At 36.5% G+C, this 21,915-nt stretch overlaps 1 protein-coding gene across 2 annotated transcripts in view; it reads right to left on the bottom strand.

Moving 5' to 3' along the window:
• The window catches only part of DPP10 (dipeptidyl peptidase like 10), a 793,501-nt gene that overhangs the window by 390,762 nt on the left and 380,824 nt on the right, over positions 1-21,915 (bottom strand). For both annotated transcript variants that reach the window (XM_025277255.3, XM_025277261.3), the window contains exon 4: positions 6,493-6,587. In XM_025277255.3, coding sequence (XP_025133040.2) covers positions 6,493-6,587 — 95 coding nt within the window. The remainder of the gene's footprint in view (positions 1-6,492; positions 6,588-21,915) is intronic.

Below are 21,915 nucleotides of genomic sequence, written 5' to 3'. Positions count from 1 at the left end.
GAGAGAAGGTGAACTCAGGGTTTTAATACTCTGCCACCTTTGTATGCCTTACCTGAGGCTAGACTTTTAACAAATTAGTTTTCCATGATTATAGCCAGTATGTGAAACCATCTGGCTGATCAGAAGTTTCTAAAGACTTTACTTTATTTCAAATCTTAAGAGGTGACATTTTGGTTATCTTTATCCAACAATTATTTGCTTGTAACATTGTTTTTTGGTTTTTGTTTTTTTTTTTCATCAGGTAGCTGTTTACCCTATCATGGATAGAAAATAAGTTCCTTAGTTTCTTGGTGGTAAAAAGATGTGCATCTATCTCCTACCCCAAATGCTCAGTGGCAGAATAAGTGAATATTAAACAAAAATAATACAGTGGTATGCAAATCAACTGATGCTATCTCTATGCATGATAAGTCCAAAAATTTCTCTTGGTTCTAGTCAAATCTATTTCATAATGATCTATAAATAAATAGTTGTGAGGCAGGCGATAGATGGGCCCCAGGCTGAGCAGCTGGAGTTTCTCCCCTGTAGACAGATACTCCAAAATAGCAGGAGGGAGGAGAGGCTAAGCCCAGCCCAGATAAGAGATAAACAATGACATATTCCTCATTCTCAAAGTCAGAGACATTCCTGAATACATAGAATGTGTACAGAACAGCTCCTTGAAGAACCATAATGGAGGGGGTACCACCCCATAGTAAGTGACAGACTTTTTGCTAGTGTCCATCTTGGCAGAGAAATGCACACACATATGGGAAGACCCTCATATACAGACCCTCAATACAGAATCAGAACCAGACAAAGCAAGATAACTGTCCAAAGGTAACCTGGAAGAAATGACCTGTGTAAGTGATTAATCAAAAAAGCAAGAGAGTTCTAGAAAAATATCTACTTCTGCTTTATTGACCACCAAAGCCTTTGACTGTTTGGATGACAACAAACTGTGGAAAATTCTTAAAGAGATGGGAATACCAGACCACCTGACCTGCCTCCTGTGAAATCTGTGGGCAGGTCAAGAAGCAACAGTTAGAACTGGACATGGAAAAACAAACTGGTTCCAAACAGGGAAAGGTGTACATCAAGGCTGTGTACTGTCACCCTGCTTATTTAATTTATAAGCAGAGTACATCATGAGAAATACCAGGCTGGATGAAGCACAGCCTGGAATCAAGATTACTGGGAGAAATATTAGTGACCTCAGATATGCAGATGACACCACCCTTATGGCAGAAAGTGAAGAAGAACTAAAGAGCCTCTTGATGAAAGTGAAAGAGGAGAGTGAAAAGGTAGGCTTAAAGCTCAACATTCAGAAAACTAAGATCATGACATCCGGTTCAATCACTACATGGCAAATAGATGAAACAATGGAAGTCTGTCAGAGACAGACTTTATTTTTTGGGGTTCCAAAATCACTGCAGATAGTAACTGCAGCCTTGAAATTAAAAAATGCTTGCTCCTTAGAAGAAAAGCTATGACCAACCAAGATAGCATATTAAAGAGCAGAGAGAGACATTACTTTGCCAACAAACATCCATCTAGTCAAAGCTATGATTTTTCCAGTAGTCATGTATGGGTGTAAGAGTTGGACTATAAAGAAAGCTGAGTACCAAAGAATTGATGCTTTTGAACTGTGGTGTCGGAGAAGACTCTTGAGAGTCCCTTGGACCACAAAGAGATCCAACCAGTCCATCCTAAAGGAAATCAGTCCTGAATATTCATTGGAAGGACTGATGCTGAAGCTGAAACTCCAATACTTTGGCCACCTGATGCAAAGAACTGACTCATTTGAAAAGATGCTGATGTTGGGAAAGATTGAAGGCGGGAGGAAAAGGGGACAACAGAGGATGAGATGGTTGGATGGCATCACTGACTCCATGGACATGAGTTTGAATAAGCTCCAGGAATTGATGATGGACAGGGAAGCCTGGCTTGCTCCTTCCCACAGGGTTGCAAAGAGCAGACATGACTGAGTGACTGAACTAAAGTGAACTGAAGTGATTCAAACTACCACAAGGGTGTGACTATCTCTGAGCCTCCCCCTAGGTCTATCCACATATACTCTTTTCCTCGAATACGCACTTTACTTGTTTCACTGCTTTCCATTTCTATGTGAAAATTCAATTCTACACAGCAGTGGGCCAGGGCCTTGTCAATTGTCCCTGCTGGTCTAGTGGCTAGGATTCAGGACTCTCACTGCCACAGTCAGACTTCAATCTCTGGCCAGGAAACCAAATCCTGCTTCAAGCTGCTGCAGGCTGAGGTTGGACCAAAACATATGCAGGTCACATTCCTTGGAATCATTAAAATATATGAATTTCCCCTCTCTGCTTTAGGCTATTTTAATAGCATATTTTTAAAAGCTTACAGATATCTTACAGATATTCCATGTCTCTTCCAATATTAGTACATAAGCTCTCTCTTTAAAAAAAGAAATCTTAATAATGTTTAAACATATGGCTTGGAATCATGCTTTCAATTCCTTTCTAATGTCAAACAAAGATTTGATAGAACTATTTATGAATACTGGTGTTTTCTGCCAAGACCACTGGCAATATTCAAATTATTGACAATAGAAAGAATACAGCTAATACTTATGAAACATTTTCATAATTATGACACTGTGAATTAGCTTTGTTTGAAATAGTTCTGGGTTTATGAGATAACATTTCCAAACACTTAGAAATGATTAAGAGCAGTTTGGGGGCTAAATCATTTCTTTCACATAACTCCTTTTCAAAAAGCTATATACCCTTTAATTTCTTCTTTCATTACAAATCCACCTATCTTCAAAACAAAAGAATGCCTTAAGACAACTATTTCAGGAAAATTATTTGCTTTTGTTTTATTTTGACAGTCAGGGTCAATATTATTTTTAATCATAGTGTCTGCTCTATATGATTACACAGCTAATCATATTCATATTTAAAAAATATATAAGAGAACTGACAATATGGTGTTATCTTAATTTTTAAAATAAATTGACAGTCACATTTTTGAAAAATACATCTTATTAAACAAAAGGCTATTCTGTTTTCACATTTTAAGTAATTTTTTTTTCAATTGCTTTGGTACACTTTTATTACAAAGATTTTTATAGACATCTAATCCAATTAATTATAATTGTAATTAAAGTATCACTAATTGTTCAATGAAAAAAAATGAAACTGCAGTATGAATAAAATTTTTATGCTCCGATAGATTTTTTTCCCAAGAGAATAGCCTGAGAGAGAAAATATATCTAGAACTTAGCCTAGTATGCACTTTAAAACACGACTGTGTTTAATAATGCTATCTTGGAGTTAGGAGGAGGAAATGATTAAATGAGTACCTTTGAATTTATCTGGAATCATGGTAATTTGTATTTTTTGTTTGCAGATCTAAGTTAACTAGTTGCAAATATAAGCCACATTCCAATCTTTATCCTCACCCTCATCTGTTGAATTCTGACACCTCCAGGACTTATAAATTGCTTAAGTATCTGTGCTGTGAGATGAATGTCTTTAGGGATCCTATGAATCTTAGAAGATCAGTAAATTTGAATATTTGTTAAATATTACTTAGTGGTAATTAAGAGTCATGACTAACTAGAGAAGAGTAGAAAAAGACCTCAAAAGGATTTTTAAAAGATTAAACATACAAGCATAATGATAAAATGTTATTAATCAGCACATGGAGAAAACCACAATGAGATGGGATTGGTATGAAGTACCAACAGCAGAAGGGAACAATAACCAAAAATGTTTGTTTGTTTTGTTTCTTTTTTGATGCACCAAAGAGACTAATAAAGCAAGGAATAAATGCTGGGGGGAAAAAAAAGATAACAGCCAGTAGAAGACCTCGTTTGGAGAAGGAAATGGCAACCCACGTCAGTATTCTTGCCTGGGAAATCCCATGGACAGAGGAGCCTACTGGGCTACAGTCCATGGGGTTGCAAGAGTTGGACATGACTGAGTGACTAAACTACCTACCTGCCTAACTAGAAGACCTCATTAACCTGTGTAAGGGGATGATCAATATGGGAAAGTCACACACCAGATAGTCAGGTATTAAGAGTCTATTCTTAACTTAAATGCTTGACCACTAAAGGCCTATACCCATCCTCATCAAAAATATTACTTTATAATAAAGGAAACAAAATACAAAATGCATTTAAGTTTCTTCTCCAAACTAGTCTTATTGAAATTAACTTGCATTGACTTAAATCAGCAAATCATTAGCTGCCGTCATTACCAATTTCTGCTTTCTACCCCCTAGCCTATCTCCTACTGATGCCTTCTTTCCCACTGATTAAAACATCTCTCAATGATTCCTTAGCCTCTTCTCTAATATCCCAGAGGACCACCCAAATAAGAAACAATAGAGACTTCCCTGGTGGCCCAGTGGTTAAGAATTCACCTGCCAATGCAGGGGACACGGATTTGAACCCATATTTGGGAAGATCCCACAGGCCACAGAGAAACTAAGTTCAAGTATCAACCACAACAACTAGGGCCAGGCGCTAGAGCCTGAGTACTGCACCTACTAAAGCCCGGTGCCCTGGAGCCCACGATCTGGTAAAAGAGAAGCCACCACAATGAGAAACTCATACACTACAACAGAATAGCCCCTGTTCGCTGCAACTAGAGAAAGCCTGTGAGCAGCAACAAAGACCCAGCACAGCCAAAAATAAAAAATAAATATATTACTTAATAAAAAATGGAAAAATAAATAATAGATACTGTTCCATGCTGTTTATTAAGCTTTTTCAGGAAGGTTAGCATTATCTCCCTCAAGGAAATCCATATTTTAGGAAGTGAGAAATATGCTTCATATTTCCTTGGCATTCCACAAGTATTAATACTATTACACATTGCATTCAGAGTACCTGTTCTTCTAATATCTGTGAAATGACTGATTCATTTAAAAACAGAAATGTCATTGTTATTTAGTTAATAACCTAGTTGCTAAAGTACATGAGCTGTTTGGTTTAGTCTAACAGATATATACATATGCAATCACTTCATGATTTCAACAACCACTTTTCTCTTATTAAATAAAAACACCAAACAACAAAATTTTTAGTTCATCTCTTCCACCTGACCACTCTGTTATAAACATGAGGACCAGATGTTTATTGCAAATGTACCAGTAGGAATAAATACAAAAAGTATGTGATAATTTGCTTATTCCTTTAACTTGTACAGAAGGTCTTCTGAGGTCTTGTACTATGTCTATACCATATTAACACATCTAATAGGAAATACATTGAACCTTTGTTTATCTAAAACAATAAGCAAATAACTGTATACTATTTTTCAGTGGTGTTTGATAGCTAGATTTTGAACATTTGAAATAGTTATTTAACTATCACTTACTCATTAGGTAATCACAGCTAAATCTAACCTTAAGATGGTGTGCTTAGTCACTCAGTCATGTTATGTCCGATTCTTTGCAACCCCATGGACTATAGCCTGCCAGGCTCCTCTGTCCGTGTGTATTCTTCAGGTAAGAATACTGGGGTGGGTTTCCATGCAAATCTAAACAAAGAGGTCTTAATTTACCCCAAAGTTCATATACATTTATAAGAACAAAATACATTCAGTTGTTTATTTGATCATTGCTAGGCTAAACAATGATTCAGGAGAAGAGGAATGATATTGACAGAATGCAAAATTATAAAGGTAAAACACAGCAACCTCAACAAAAGGCCAGTTTTACAAAGCCTGTCTTCTACTTGATTTGGAAAATCACAATTAAAAGCAAGTCAGGAAGAATGAGAAGTAAATGGAGAGAAAAAGTTATAATGATCTGGGTTATACTAACTTTTTAAAAAAATTGGCCTTTCTATGTTTAAACTGACACAGAAAATACTGGAATAAATATTCATTCAAAAAATAATATTATTAGAAATATTTATTCATTTACTAAAAAGGATCAATGGGGAAGAAACAAAGCAGATGGTCACATGAGTATTTCCTATCAATAGATCTCCTGATTCGACATAATATACTAGCCCTAACGAAGAATTGATGCTTTTGAACTGTGGTGTTGGAGAAGACTCTTGAGAGTCCCTTGGACTGCAAGAAGATCCAACCAGTCCATTCTGAAGGAGATCAGCTCTATGATTCCTTTGGAAGGAATGATGCTAAAGCTGAAATTCCAGTACTTTGGCCACCTCATGCGAAGAGTTGACTCATTGGAAAAGACTCTGATGCTGGGAGGGATTGGGGGCAGGAGGAGAAGGGGATGACAGAGGATGAGATGGCTGGATGGCATCACTGACTCAATGGACATGCGTCTGAGTGAACTCCAGGAGTTGGTGATGGACAGGGAGGCCTGGCGTGCTGAAATTCATGGGGTTGCAGAGTCGGACACAACTGAGTGACTGAACTGAACTGAATGTCACCTGAAAAGTTTTGCAAGTACTGAAGCTAAAACAAAAGGCCATTATGCATACTTTGAGAGCATTCTAAACAACACTGAAATGATTAAAGTAATTAATTATTCATTACTTACAAAAGTAGTGTTTTCCAACAATAATGTGGTAGTATTTGTTTCTATATTCAGTTTAATGACATGTCCATTCTCGCTTTTATACACCACATCTGTATCTGCAACAACAAAGATATGAACAATTGACAAACACATTGACTAGGTAATATAATGGCTATAGAGAAGATAATGTGCATAATAAACAGGGTCATTGGAACAATGACTGTTAGCCTTTAATAACTTGAGCAGATCTCTACACTTGGCTCATATTAATCCTCTTCAGTGATCAGCAAGCCTGTCTAGCCTATGGCCTATTGTGCAAAGAAAACAGGGTTAGTGAGAGGGTCACTGAGATTCTTGGTTCAACAAATGAAAAGTAATTAAAATATGGGCAACCTGCTGCCCATTCTGAGCTTAGAAAGAAGAGACAAAGAGAAGCACCTCCCATTTCTGAAGCTGTTACCGATTAGTGATGTAGTTAAACTTTAACGAGGCTGCCCCTGAAACATAACTAGACATATTTCTGAGACTGTCATTATGAACCACATTCATGCAAATTTTTTCATGTATCCAGTATTGCCACCACTCAATTTCTACTCAACTTCTTTTTCCCTTGGGTTTCGAATTATGCCTCTGATATTTTGCCTGGGTTGTCTGATCAAAGGTCAAAATCTCTGAGACTGGGACAATGCCAACCATTGTATCCACTTTGTCAACTTTAAAGAGAATGATGTCCTCAATTTAAATAGCTGCATTTAGTTTGGAGAACTGATAATGTTATATAATTTTGTGTTTAATTCAGCCACATTAACCAGGAAATTAAACCATTTTAAGAACTCTACACCTGAAAATATCAAATTGAGAAAAATTGCCAGAAAGAGTACTCAGAAGTTAAGAAAAGAAAGATATTTATATTCACATAAAAGATATATAAATAATATATATAATATATACATATATATGTAATTAGATAAAAGGAAAGATACCCAAACAAAAGTAGTCTTGAGTGTCTTTTTTTTTTTTTTTTTTTTTGCATAAGCATAACCTCCTTTTCAGTTTTACTGTTCTAAACTTCTCCATGGTATTACACTTCCCTAACCCTATGTACTTCCCTAACCCTATGTACTGAGCACCAAAGAATGATGCTTTTGAACTGTGGTGTTGGAGAAGACTCTTGAGAGTCCCTTGGACTGCAAGGAGATCCAACCAGTCCATTCTGAAGGAGATCAGCCCTGGGTGTTCTTTGGAAGGAATGATGCTAAAGCTGAAACTGCAGTACTTTGGCCACCTCATGTGAAGAGTTGACTCATTGGAAAAGACTCTGATGCTGGGAGGGATTGGAGGCAGGAGGAGAAGGGGATGACAGAAGATGAGATGGCTGGATGGCATCACCGACTCAATGGACGTGAGTCTGTGTGAACTCCAGGAGTTGGTGATAGACAGGGAGGCCTGGCGTGCTGCAATTCATGGGGTCGCAAAGAGTCGGACACGAATAAGCAACTGAACTGAACTGAACTGAACCCTATGTACAGTCTTGAAAAAAAAAAAAGGCAATATTGAGAGGGATTGGACCTATTATTCACAGTAAGTAAAGTTATATAAGTTACATATAACTTATATAACCCAATGGTCATCATCCATATACTGGTGGTAAATAAATACTACATGTTGGATTGTCAAGAATATGTGCAAATGCCTGACATTTTGACAGAGCAAGGTTTTCTGACTGTTCTCTAGTTATTGCAACATTATAAATAGTAACACCTAGAAGTTATGATGAGAAGCAATTAATACTAGCAAAAATAAAGTTTGTTTTTCTTCAGCATTTCATTCAGAAGATCAAGAGCCCAATATGACTCTCCTACTAGAGTCAGGGATGACACAGAGGTCAATGATTCTTCTTGATTTCAATCAAATGAGGACAGGGACATGTTGGAAAGACACAGAAAGGGAAAGATGGAAAGACATGGGCCACAGAAAAAGACAAAGTGTTTTAAGAAAGAAGAAGAAGAGACAAAGATTTCCAAGTTACTATCTGAACTGTACTTAGATGTACTGAAAGATAAACCTATGAGATCTTTAAAATAAGGTCTTCTGTCACCTTCTCAATTTCTTCCATCACATACAAAAAATTTAGGTTATTTTCATTATGAACTTTACTTGCTGACCTTTCTAATGATGTAAAAAAATAACAGGTTTTACACACATAAATATTTTATATTTATATTCTTTCCCTCTCTTCCTTTTCCTTTCTATCTCATAGTTATGGGCACAGGCTCAACAGCAACACTGGTCACCTGTGTTACTCATTCGGTCTTGCCAGCTGACTCTGGTCTCCTGTCTTATAGCTCTCAATCAATGCTTGCTTGAATCAACAGTCCAACCTCAATGAACTCACTTCATGGTAAATAGACGGGGAAACAGTGGAAACAGTGTCAGACCTTATTTTTTGGGGCTCCAAAATCACTGCAGATGGTGACTGTAGCCATGAAATTAAAAGACGCTTATTCCTTGGAAGGAAAGTTATGTCCAACCTAGATAGCATATTCAAAAGCAGAGACATTACTTTCCCAACAAAGTTTCGTCTAGTCAAGGCTATGGTTTTTCCTGTAATCATGTATGGATGTGAGAGTTGGACTGTGAAGAAGGCTGAGTGCTGAAGAATTGATGCTTTTTTTTTTTTTTTTTTTTTTAAGGCATATGTTTTATTCCTATAGAGTTCCTCTGAGGAACTTTCTTTTTTTTCTTCTTTCTTTCCATTCTTGAATTTCAAAGGAATTCAAGCCTTTAAATCAGGGATTGGCAAACTCTTTCTTAAAGGGTTGGATAGTAAATATTTTCAGCTTCATGAAGCATATGATCTCCACTGCAACTATTCAACTCTGTGGTTGTAATGTGAGAGCAACCAGAGGTTATCCATAAATGAATAGGCAGGGCTGTGTTCCCCAAAAAAACCCTCCATTTCTGGACACTGAAACTTGAATTCCTCAGAATTTTCTTGTGTCACAAAATACTACTCTTGAATTCCCCCCGCCTCAACCACTTAAACACCAGCCTTAGCCTGCAGGCCTTACAAAATCAAGCAGGGGCCTATGATTCCTAACTTAAACAGATGATATTGATTAAAATCACTGTACCACACAAGCATTTATCTTTGGCACAAATGATTAATTCACCTGAAATTAAACATAAACTCAATTCTCAGGCATTTCTTGCATTGGCTAATAAATAACTCTTACAGGTGGTGGACATGCCCAGAGGTGAATGGCAGGCCTTAGGCAATGTGATTCTGACACCATTAGAGGACACACCAATTTGCATTAGGTTCTTGCCTGAGCTTGTCAACAGAGGCAGAGAGAAACTTTTGTGTTTAGAAACATGTATCCTTCTGGCAACCTAAGCTGGTCTGTGCCACAGTGAAGCAGGTGCCAGGTAAGGAGGACTCCATGGGGCCACTGTCCTGAGCTATATCCTGCCTCTCCTCCCCTGGTCTATGAAGTATGCTGCTTTCATTTCAGGTGAGAATTCCTTCTTTTCAAACTCTGGAGAAGGCTTCAGTTTACGTAAGAAAAAAGTTTCCTGGAATAAAAGTCATATTTACCCAGAGTTGGCGAGCTCTGGGAAGGGCAAGGGAACTTCCCCAAGCTTTCTGTCTCTTTTGGTTATCTAAGGACTTATTGCTAGCAGGTTCAGCACAAAGTATTAATAAAATCCTCAAGTAGAATGACGTTGATCTGAACTGTGGTGTTGGAGAAGACTCTTGAGAGTCCCTTGGACTGCAAGGAGATCCAACCAGTCCATTCTGAAGGAGATCAGCCCTGGGATTTCTTTGGAGGGAATGATGTTAAAGCTGAAACTCCAGTACTTTGGCCACCTCGTGTGAAGAGTTGACTCATTAGAAAAGACTCTGATGCTGGGAGGGATTGGGGGAAGGAGGAGAAGGGGATGACAGAGGATGAGATGGCTGGATGGCATCAATGACTCGATGGACGTGAGTCTGAGTGAACTCCAGGAGTTGGTGATGGACAGGGAGGCCTGGCGTGCTGCGATTCATGGGGTTGCAAAGAGTCAGACATGACTGAGCGACTGAACTGAACTGAACTGAAAAGTTCAGAGAGCATGAACAGTGATTCTTCTTCAATGGAAGTGACAAAGTAGTACATGTCATTATTGTCTCTCATTGTAAGAGGAAACCCTCAGCAGGTGATGGATTATATTGGGGTGGGGGAAGAAACATTCATTTTTATAATATTTCCCTTAGAAGTAAATGGAGCTTGTTTGAGAAGATAAAGACTACACTTAATATTTTTAAAGTAAATTCATTGGATAATTATTTAGACTTGAAAAACATCTGTAGAGATTTGTGTTTATAAATGCCTTTGAATCTGCACTCTTGCAAATTTTACTAGTGGACTTTCAGTGTTGTATTAGTAGAAGAAACCTTTCTTTTTTAAAATTTAACTGTAACTCTCTAGGTTAATATTTGAAACAGATTTCTGCATGAATTATTTTAAAAGCATCTAACATCTGCCTTTATTAATTCTCTTTAATTTTTTTTCTGGTCTTTAAAATCTGATCTTCTGGGTGTCATATTTATGCTACTTTACTATTTGATTTATAATCACTAGTGGAATCTCCCAGTTTTGAAACTCCTATTATAGCATTAATAAATTACTTTCTGGAATTTATTTTACAACTGTCATCTCATATTTTCTTTAATATTAAGTAATGAAATATGAGTGAATTAGATCAATGAGTAAAGTGTTTTAACACAAGAAGATCAAGGTGAGTGTACTTGAAAAATTCTTAAAACACTGTATTAGACATGTCTATACAGTATTTTGATTAAATAATCTTTCTTCCTTTTCAGCTCATTGAAAGTTAAGAGTCAATTATCCTGAAGACATATTCAATTCAGTCATGCTTTTATTTTTAAATGAAAAGACATGACAAGAGAGAATCACTGTCTAGCTTCTTCATCCGGAGCTATATGAATGTGTTTTTTGTGTCTGCCCCACCCCCAAATTCTTGTCATTGTGTCCAATTCCTTTTTCTACAATTTGTAGCAAAAGGAAAAAACAGTACTATATCCTAAATTTAAGTTCTTTCAGGTAAAGGCAAGCTTTTAGTTTATACCTAGTCCACACAAAGCAGGTAGTAATGCAATTCATATTATAGTTCAGTTCTCAAATTGCTATTGAAATTGAGAACTGAGGCCTCTGCATTCACCCAGACAGTCAGGATCTACATCCATAAGATTTTAGTTTTAGAGCTTGCAAGTTTTTGCCCATGAAGATAAGACTGTAAATTAGTACAAAAGTTAATTTTGTTTCAGAAACTTTCTTAAAAGTAATTTATCTGAGCCATAAGCTCCCAAATCTGAGCAAATTATCAACTGTTAATTCAGTCCCTGATACCAGGAAAGATTGAGGGCAGAAAGAGAAGAGAGCAACAGAGGATGAAATGGTTGGATGGTATCACAGATTCAATGGACATGAACTTGGGCAAACTCTGGGAGATAGTGAGAGATAGAGGGGCCTGGTCTGTTGCAGTCCATGGGGCCACAGAGTCGGACACAACTTAGTGACTGAACAACCATAATTCTTATTAGTAACTGTTTCTCTAAGATTCACTTCAAGATATTTGTCTCTCAGTGTCAATCTACCTAGGCCATTACATCATGAAATGCACACCTCTTCAATCAGACCCTCACACTGGAAGAGCTGTCTTAACAATTCACTTCTAGATTTCCAGCCCTATACATAACCCCCATCCCATCCTTCCCTACCAATCCCTCCTTCTGGACATTCTAAGACAGTCAAAATATTGCCCTCCCTGACTAAAATAGGTAATAAACTCAGCTTTGCATAACAGGTTATTCTGGGTGTTGACAGCTGATGAAATTCACTTTCCCTGAATATCTATATAAAGTCACCTTATTTTTTAATGTTATTTTTGATAATTTAATTATGCATTTAGTTTTAACATGGTAATTTGCTTTTAATGTTTCAAAATTAAATCTATCATCCATCATCCATCTGTGGAGAGAATTTTCAAAAAGTGGAAAAAATCTTGACAAATTGATTGCTTGAAACATTTTAATCCAAATGTGATTTTTGTCCTAAAAATCTATTTTTTAACATATCTCAAAGAAAAATTCTATGGCATCTTTTTTTTTAAATTCACACTCAATCAAATTGAAAAAATTAGAAAAAAAGAACAGTAAAACAAAATAATGAAATAATAATCACTGAAAATGTTCAAATAAATTCAGGAAGAATATGTTAAATATCAAAATAAGATTTAATCATTATTTAAAGATATCAATAGTAAATCTAGACTATTGAATTAATCATAACTGAAACACAATAGGCCCTAAACCATCTCTCCTAAAACACTGCTCATATCTGTAGAAATTTTCCTCACTTTTTAAAGACCCCCGGCTCCATATATTCACCTGCGAACATTGAGGACATCAGAAATGGCTTATTGTCCTTTTTGTCTACCTCAAAATATCATGCCATATACATTCTTCTCTTTCCCCAGACTTCTAGAAAGAGATACTCTTTCTTATTTGAAAAGCAAAAAAAAAAAAAAAATACAGCTGTTTTTTTTAACCAAATTGAATATGTTTCATAATTTTAAATATCTTGATTTCCAATATTTCTTAAATATCTCCTTCTTGCCAGTTACTTGTATTTTTCATGGTGTATTTATTTCTTCTCTATATTAGAAATTAATAATAATAATCACTATCATTCAGCTCTTTGCTCTTTTCCAGGCTTTTGTCCTTTCAAAATAAGCCTCAATAAATCTTCTGTACAAGAGATTTCAGACTTATCCTGTGTGCCCACCATACATGTAATTCTCCGTATCTCTCTGAAGCACAGTTTCAGTCCTCATTCCCCTCAAATAACAAGCTGCCAACATCAAAACTGACCTGGGATAACCAAATCCAACGTGCTTTCCCCCCATGCTTATCCCCACCTTACTCAGCTTTGCATTGTGTGACACTTAAAATGAGCAGAAGGATTCTTAAGTCCTCTTTTGCCTTTGAACCATTATCTTGGCCTGGAATCCTTTCTTTAAAAACGTCCACACATTCTACTCAAACAGTTGTTGTCTAAACAAAGACATCCTGCAAAGCTCAACTCTGAGCTCTTTTTTCCCAATTGCTATTCTCTGAGTGGTCATTTCTACTTGTCGCTCAGCCACTAAGTCATATCCCATTCTTTGTAATCCCATAGCAGGCCAGGCTCCTCTATGCATGAGATTTCCCAGGCAAGAATACTGGAGTGGGTTGCCGTTTCCTCCTCCAGGGGATTTTCTGGACCCAGGGATCATGTCTCATATAGCCCCTGAATTGACAGGCAGATTCTTGACCACTGAGCTACTAGGGAAACCTCAAAACCTCCAAAATTGATTTTTTAAACTTTTGAGCCCTGACCTCTCCTGTATGTTGGCTTTATATTTCCATTTCTATGCTAGATGACATACATGTCTTGCAGATACATAAAACATAGCAGACATATATGTATAATATATATATATATTTATGTATATATGTATGTATGCATATGTATATACACATATAAGTTCATTACATCTTTTCTTTCTCTTCAACTCCTATATTAATATTGTGCCTTATGACCTCTCATTTGGAGGATTGTTTTAGTTTTTTCAGTGTTCTTTATGCCTGTAGTTTATTCCCATAACATAGTATAACATCCTAAAGAACACTTGGAATTCTCTCATATGCTTGGAAAACAGTCACTGCACTCAGGTCACTCACTGAGTGGCTTCAGCATGTATTTCCCTATTTATTATCTCCTGATCTCTATTTTTAAAAAATGCCCTGATCATCTATTGTTGAGAGATATCCAGAAGTCTTTTTTCTCTCCCACTCTATTTTGCTTATGATATCCAGTATCCAAAGACCAAATCCTGTCCAGAATTTTCATCTTTCCCAAAGCATTGTTAGATTCTCAGCACTTCTAACGTCTTCACTCTGTATGTCTCTTTTCTGCACTTCTACATGAATCATTTAATATTTAATCATATAATTTCTTTCAAATATTTCTACTATCTATTTTTATTCAATATCAATGTGTTTATTTTGGGTTTTCAGTTACTTTACAAATTCCAGAAACACTCTATCTCTTGTTCCTTTCAGAAATGAAACTATGCATACACACATATTCCACAGTGTACATTAACATGAACTTACTCTTCAAGTGTGTGCATTAATATGGCTTTAATATTTCATAACATTCTTGCCCGGAAGATGGGGTTGCAAATACCCTCATCGTTTTATTTTTTTCAGGAACTTTCTGAAAACCCATTTATTTGAAAAATAGATTACTCAACTAATGCTCACTAAAGTAAACATTTCTTTCTCAGAACAATACATAACTCAACCAAATGACTGTTTACTATTCAAGATCTTCTCCCAAGCCCTCACCTTCTAAAATTCACTAGTCCCCAACATTTCCAACACAAAATTTCAACCAGTCCTAATCAATACTACTTATTGAAAGACCTGTAAAACCACATCCCCCCAAAACCTCATAAAAAACATCTCTCCTTTGCCACTCCCTTTGCAGAATATGCTGCCCACTCTCAAGTGGGCAAGAAAGTGATCTTTGCCAAGTAAGCAACAAACTCATCTCTGCTTATTCATGTATAAAAGGTTATTTTGGTGGTACTTTGAGAGAACTAATATTCATCAGTTTATAATTTCTGTAGAGTAGAATAATATGGCATCCATCCCACTGAAGAATCTTAATGAATTTTTCCTTCTACTACAATATTCTTTTTAATATTTCTCAATTTAATTTATTTTTCCATTCAGTTCAGTCATTCAGTCATGTCTGACTCTTTGTGACCCAATGAACCATAGCACGCCAGGCCTCCCTTTCCATCACCACCTCCCGGAGTCCACCAAAACCCATGTCCATTGAGTCAGGGATGCCATCAAACCATCTCATCCTCATCATCACCTTTTCCTCCCAGCCATCAATATTTCCCAGCATCAGAGTCTTTCCCAATGAGTCAGCTCTTCGCATCAGGTGGCCAAAGCTTGGAGTTTCAGCTTCAGCATCAGTCCTTCCAATGAACACCCAGGACTGATCTCTTTAGGATGGACTGGTTGGATCTCCTTGCAGTCCAAGGGACTCTCAAGAGTCTTCTCCAACACCATAGTTCAAAAGCATCAATTCTTTGGAGCTTAGCTTTCTTCACAGTCCAACTCTCACATTCATACATGACCACTGGAAAAACCATAGCCTTGACTAGATGCACCTTTGTTGTCAAAGTAATGTCTCTGCCTTTCAATATGCTATCTAGGTTGGTCATAACTTTCCTTCCAAGGAGTAAGAGTCTTTTACTTTCATGGTTGCAATCACCATCCACAGTGATTTTGGAGCCCAAAAACAAAGTCAGCCAGTGTTTCCACTGTTTCCCCATCTATTTCCCATGAAGTGATGGGACCAGATGCCATGATCTTCGTTTTCTGAATGTTGAGCTTTAAGCCAACTTTTTCACTCTCCACTTTCACTTTCATCAAGAGGCTCTTTAGTGCTTCTTAACTTTCTGCCATAAAGGTGGTGTCATCTGCATATCTGAGGTTGTTGATATTTCTCCCAGCAATCTTGATTTCAGCTTGTGCTTCTTCCAGTCCAGCATTTCTCATGATGTACTCTGCATATAAGTTAAATAAGCAGGGTGACAATATACAGGCTTGACATACTACTTTTCCTATTTGGAACCAGTCTGTTGTTCCATGTCCAGCTCTAACTGTGGCTTCCTGACCTGCATATAGGTTTCTCAAGAGCAGGTCAGGTGGTCTGGTATTCCCATCTCTTTCAGAATTTTCCACAGTTTATTGTGACCCACACAGTCAAGGGCTTTGGCATAGTCAATAAAGCAGAAATAGATGTTTTTCTGGAACTTGCTTCCTTTTACCATGATCCAGCGGATGTTGGCAATTTGATCTCTGGTTCCTCGGCCTTTTTTAAAACCAGCTTGAACATCTGAATTTCATGGTTCACGTATTGCTGAAGCCTGGCTTGGAGAATTTTGAGCATTACTTTACTACTGTGTGAGATTAGTGCAATTGTGTGGTAGTTTGAGCATTCTTTGGCATTGCCTTTCTTTGTGATTGGAATGAAAACTGACATTTTCCAGTCCTGTGGCCACTGATGAGTTTTCCAAATTTGCCAACGTATTGAGTGCAGCACTTTCACAGCATCATCTCTCAGGATTTGAAGTAGCTCAACTGGAATTCCATCACCTCCACTAGCTTTGTTCATAGTGATGCTTTCTAAGGCCCACTTGACTTCACATTCCAGGATGTCTGGCTCTAGGTGAATGTCAGTGATCATGCCATCATGATTATCTGTGTTGTGAAGATCTTTTTTGTACAGTTCTTCTGTGTATTCTTGTCACCTTTTCTTAATATCTTCTGCTTCTGTTAGGTCCACACCATTTCTGTCCTTTATTGAGCCCATTTTCACAGGAAATGATCCCTTGGTATCTCTAATTTTCTTGAACAGATTTCTAGTTTTTCCCATTCTACTGTTTTCCTCTATTTCTTTGCAATTGATCACTGAGGAAGGCTTTCTTATCTCTCCTTGCTATTCTTTGGAACTCTGCATTAAAATGGGCATATCTTTCCTTTTCTCCTTTGCTTTTCACTTTTCTTTTCACAGCTATTTGTAAGGCCTCCCCAGAGAGCCATTTTGCTTTTCTGCATTTCTTTTCCATGGGGATGGTCTTGATCCGTCTCCTGTACCATGTCACGAACCTCCATCAATAGTTCATCAGGCACTCTATCTATCAGATCTAGTCCCTTAAATCTATTTCTCACATCCACTGTATAATCATAAGGGATTTGATTTAGGTCATATCTGAATGGTCTAGTGGTTTTCCCTACTTTCTTCAACTTAAGTCTTAATTTGACAATAAGGAGTTCATGATCCAATATTTTGGCCACCTGATGCAAAGGGCTGACTCATTTGAAAAGACCCTGATCCTGGGAAAGATTGAGGGCAGGAGGAGAAAGGGATGACAGAGGATGAGATGGTTGGATGGTATCACTGACTCAATGGACATGAGTTTGGGTGAACTCTGAGAGTTGGTGATGGACAGGGAGGCCTGGTGTGCTGCAGTTCATGGGGTGGAAAGAGTCAGACACGACTGAGTGACTGAACTCAACTAAACTGAAGTCAACATTAATCAATATAAGCCCTATGATACTGATTTAATTAAGATGTTAAATAAAATATTATATATATATATATATATAAACTATACAGAGAGATACAGACAGACATATTTTCTCTGTATGCTAGATCAGTGTTTGATAAACTCTGGCAGTTGATGTGGTCTAGATTTGGAGGCACCAAATTTTTCCCACAGTCATGATTACTCATTTACATGATTATTTATTATATATTGTAACTGTATTTGCACTGCAATAGCAGATTTTAGTAGCTGCAACACCTAGTATATGACTCACAAAACCTAAAACATTTAGTCTCTGATAACTTTAAAGAAAAATCTGATGACTTCTTTGTTGTTTGTTTCATTCATAGAACAGATCTTTCACTTTACTTACCATATTTAGAAATGTTAGATTGGTCCCTGATCATTGCAATGTCACTAGAAGAATTATTTTTGGATCCCCCAAATAACTATACACTTGGAAGAATTTTTGTTTCCCAGTCTGCCATGAGAGGTATATTTACCTTAAAATTGGATCTGAATTCCTGTTAAGTAGGATAAAGACAAATGTAAAAAATAAATGTTATATTCCTGAAAGTTTGTAATCAGAATAAAGGCTGTCTTAATTTAAATGTTGTCATAATTCTGAGTAATCATCATTAATTCATATGGAAATGTCAATCCTATGAATGACACTTCCTGTGATAAAGAGCCCTTTACAGACTAGATGGAACCGTTGATGGCCACTCAACTAAATGATGTTATTTTGATCTGTAGCTAAAATTTGAATAGCAGCATTTCTTATATGATCATTTCATTTTTTAGATTATTTGCAAAATAGGCACCTAAGAGAAAACTTAAATACTACTCTCCAGAATTTAAAATACCTCTTCCTACTAGAAGGTCTGTTTGCACAGCAGTAGCAAATAAATCGGAGTAGGCAATGGCACCCCACTCCAGTACTCTTGCCTGGAAAATCCCATGGACAGAGGAGCCTGGTAGGCTGCAGTCCATGGAGTCGTGAAGAGTCAGACATGGCTGAGCGACTTCACTTTCACTTTTCACTTTCATGCATTGGAGAAGGAAATGGCAACCCACTCGGGTGTTCTTGCCTGGAGAATCCCAGGGATGGGGGAGCCTGGTGGGCTGTCATCTACAGGGTTGCACAGAGTCAGACACAACTGAAGCGACTTAGCCACAGCAGCAGCAGCAAATAAATACCACTTGTAAGTGTTTTTTAACTTTCTTCATTTAAAATTTTCAAAAATAAAAACATAAATAAATAAAAAATAAATAAAATTTTCAAAAATAACAAGGGCTTTACCAAAGCTTTCTTAACATCAAACACATATATCTCTCGAGTGGTCCAATCTACTGAAGTTTGAAAGCAAAAAGAAGACAGACTCTGTCTTCCCTTCACCAAGCATCTTATGTGAAACATAAATGTCAGCTAGGATCTGAAAGGTTTAGAAGTCTACACTACGATGACACATACAAAGAATAGAGCTTATTTTAAGGTAACATGTAAACTGAAAAATATAAAGATAAAATAACAGACTGTGAAAACACTTAAATCACTCCTCTCTTCTCTAATTTTGTTTTTGTTTTAGTCAGCCCCTGGGCTGGTGGTGGTGCTAGTGGTAAAGAATCCACCTAGCAATGCAGCAGACATCAGAGACATGGGTCAATCCCTGGGTTGGAAAGATGCCCTGAAGGAGGGAACAGCACCCTACATTAGTATTCTTATCAGAAGAATCCCATGGACAGAGGAACCTGGTAGCATACAGTCCAGGGGGTCTCAGTCAGACATGACTGAGCATCTGAGCACAAAACTTCTCTCAATTTTCCCTTATGCTAGAAAGAATAAACTGGGCTGACCACAGCCTCCAAATGTACATTTGTGGATGGGCAGTCACTAGCAATTCTATGCAAGAGAAAAGCCTTCTTTTAACAGGGTTCCATTCCTGTAAGGCACCTCACTGTACGAGAAGGTACCATCTGGCTCTCAACACATTGCCCTGTGATGATTTGTCTGTTGCTATGACTAATAAACTCTCTTTGTCTGTGATCCATAGGCTTCATGTATATACATATGTGAGCTAACAAGCAGAGAAAAATTTCAGACAATTCAGTTACTGCTTTACAAGTTATCCTTCCTCAGTTCTAAACATCTCCTCCTTTTCTCTCAAGGTTTTAATTTTAATATTAATTTCAACATCATTAATAACATGGTCTCAAATTGCATAGTGACATTTAATTAACAATAATAAATCAAATAATCTTACACCAAACTTGTAAATTAGACTCAAAATGAACATTAACTCTACACATCCAATTTGTGCTTGAATCTTACAACACTGACTGCCATTTAAAGCTCTGAAATCCACTATTTATATATACAGATAGATAGATAGGTAGATTAGATAGATACCTATTTATACTTAGATATAAATATCTATATCTACATGTCTATATCTAAATGTGTATATATTAACTACTTGGATTTTGTGTGACCAGTCCATGTACTTTAGTCAATTTCCATTAACAACTGACATTGTTCCATCGACAAACATGCTTACTCTCTACTATATTTGATAAGGTTATGTCCTTCTTATCAAGATACAGTATCTTAAAATTGGTCTTCCAGTTGAATGGATAGATGAATCTGTTACCTTTCCCTATCTAGTGCCCGCTTATCTCAGGCAGATTTTCATCCTATGAAAATGTTTTTCCAGTCATGTTTATTATTAAAACCCTCAAGATAACAAAAGAAAAAGACATACGTTAAAGGCAGTAACTTTTTGTTTCTTTTCTGATTATAAAGTAATATTTACTCTGTGAGAGAGGGAGAGGGTGGGAAGATTTGGGAGAATGGCATTTAAACATGTAAAATATCATGCATGAAACGAGTTGCCAGTCCAGGTTCGATGCACGATACTGGATGCTTGGGGCTGGTGCACTGGGACGACCCAGAGGGATGGCATGGGGAGGGAGGAGGGAGGAGGGTTCAGGATGGGGAACACATGTATACCTGTGGTGGATTCATTTTGATATTTGGCAAAACTAATACAATTATGTAAAGTTTAAAAACAAAATAAAATTTAAAAAAATAAATAAAGTAATATTTACTCATTACAGAAAATTTGTATAATGATAACATACCAAGGAAAAATAACTGAAATTTTAATGTGTTTCCTTACAAAACTTGCAGTTGATATCTCAACATAAGTCAGGGCTTACATCCCCTTTACTCCTCTTAAAATTATAAATTAGGCATTATACCTTACCATTAAAAATTCTCCACTGGCTATTTCAAATGTTTAATAGTTTTAGTTCAAATGGACATTATATAAAGAAAAATAAATTAGGGCATGATAGTTGGAAATAAAGAAAAGAAAAAGCGAAAACATTTTAAAATATAATAAAGTAAATGTAGATATTTTAGCCCTGAACATAGTTTCACAAAATAGCACTGATGAATTTTTTTGTTGTACAACTAATTAATACATCTAAACAACAGATGCTGTGACTTTTCAAATGCATAATGACATACCTTTATCAATTTCTGCATTTTCAGTTAAATCTCTAGAGATTAAAATTGATCACTGCACTAAAGAAACATATAATTGGACCATAAGGTAAGACTTAATTGAATAAGAAATTAATTTAGTGGAGTAAAATGGAAGTATTGCATTGCTTTTAACAGAAACAACTTTGAACAACACTGAAATAAGTAACTAGAACACTGCTTAAAAATTCACTTGCTGACAATCAGACTCTGGGAATATAGGATGTTTAATAATGTAAGAAAATTGTTATTAATTCTATAGGCAGGTTTATAAAAAGAGGCAATAACCTTGGGCAATAAGTCTGATTTTTAAGTTTGTTTGAAATAACTTCTCAAGCATATTTATTTTTTTTTAATAGTGTTAAAGTTCATTAGAAAAACTCAATTGATTAACAAAAAAGGCTGATGAGTCCAACTTGTATAAAGGAATTAATTCTATTCTGTAAGAAGCCTAAAGGTGATTTTTACCTAATTATAAACAGGTCTTATACAAATTTATATTCTTATAAGAAAACATCAGATAAGAACACAGAAATATTTTATTGTTACCATTTTATACATCAGGGTAGGAACTGGGAGAAAAGTAGAGGCTTATTTCAGTTTCAAGTATTGGAAGCCCCAACCCTAATGGATTTAACTCAAAAAATAGAAGAAAA

The sequence above is a fragment of the Bubalus bubalis genome, chromosome 2 (assembly GCF_019923935.1).
Source record: "Bubalus bubalis isolate 160015118507 breed Murrah chromosome 2, NDDB_SH_1, whole genome shotgun sequence".
Classification (NCBI taxonomy): domain Eukaryota; kingdom Metazoa; phylum Chordata; class Mammalia; order Artiodactyla; family Bovidae; genus Bubalus; species Bubalus bubalis.
Note: the sequence above shows the minus strand (reverse complement) of the source record. Positions and strands in the feature narration are given on the sequence as shown.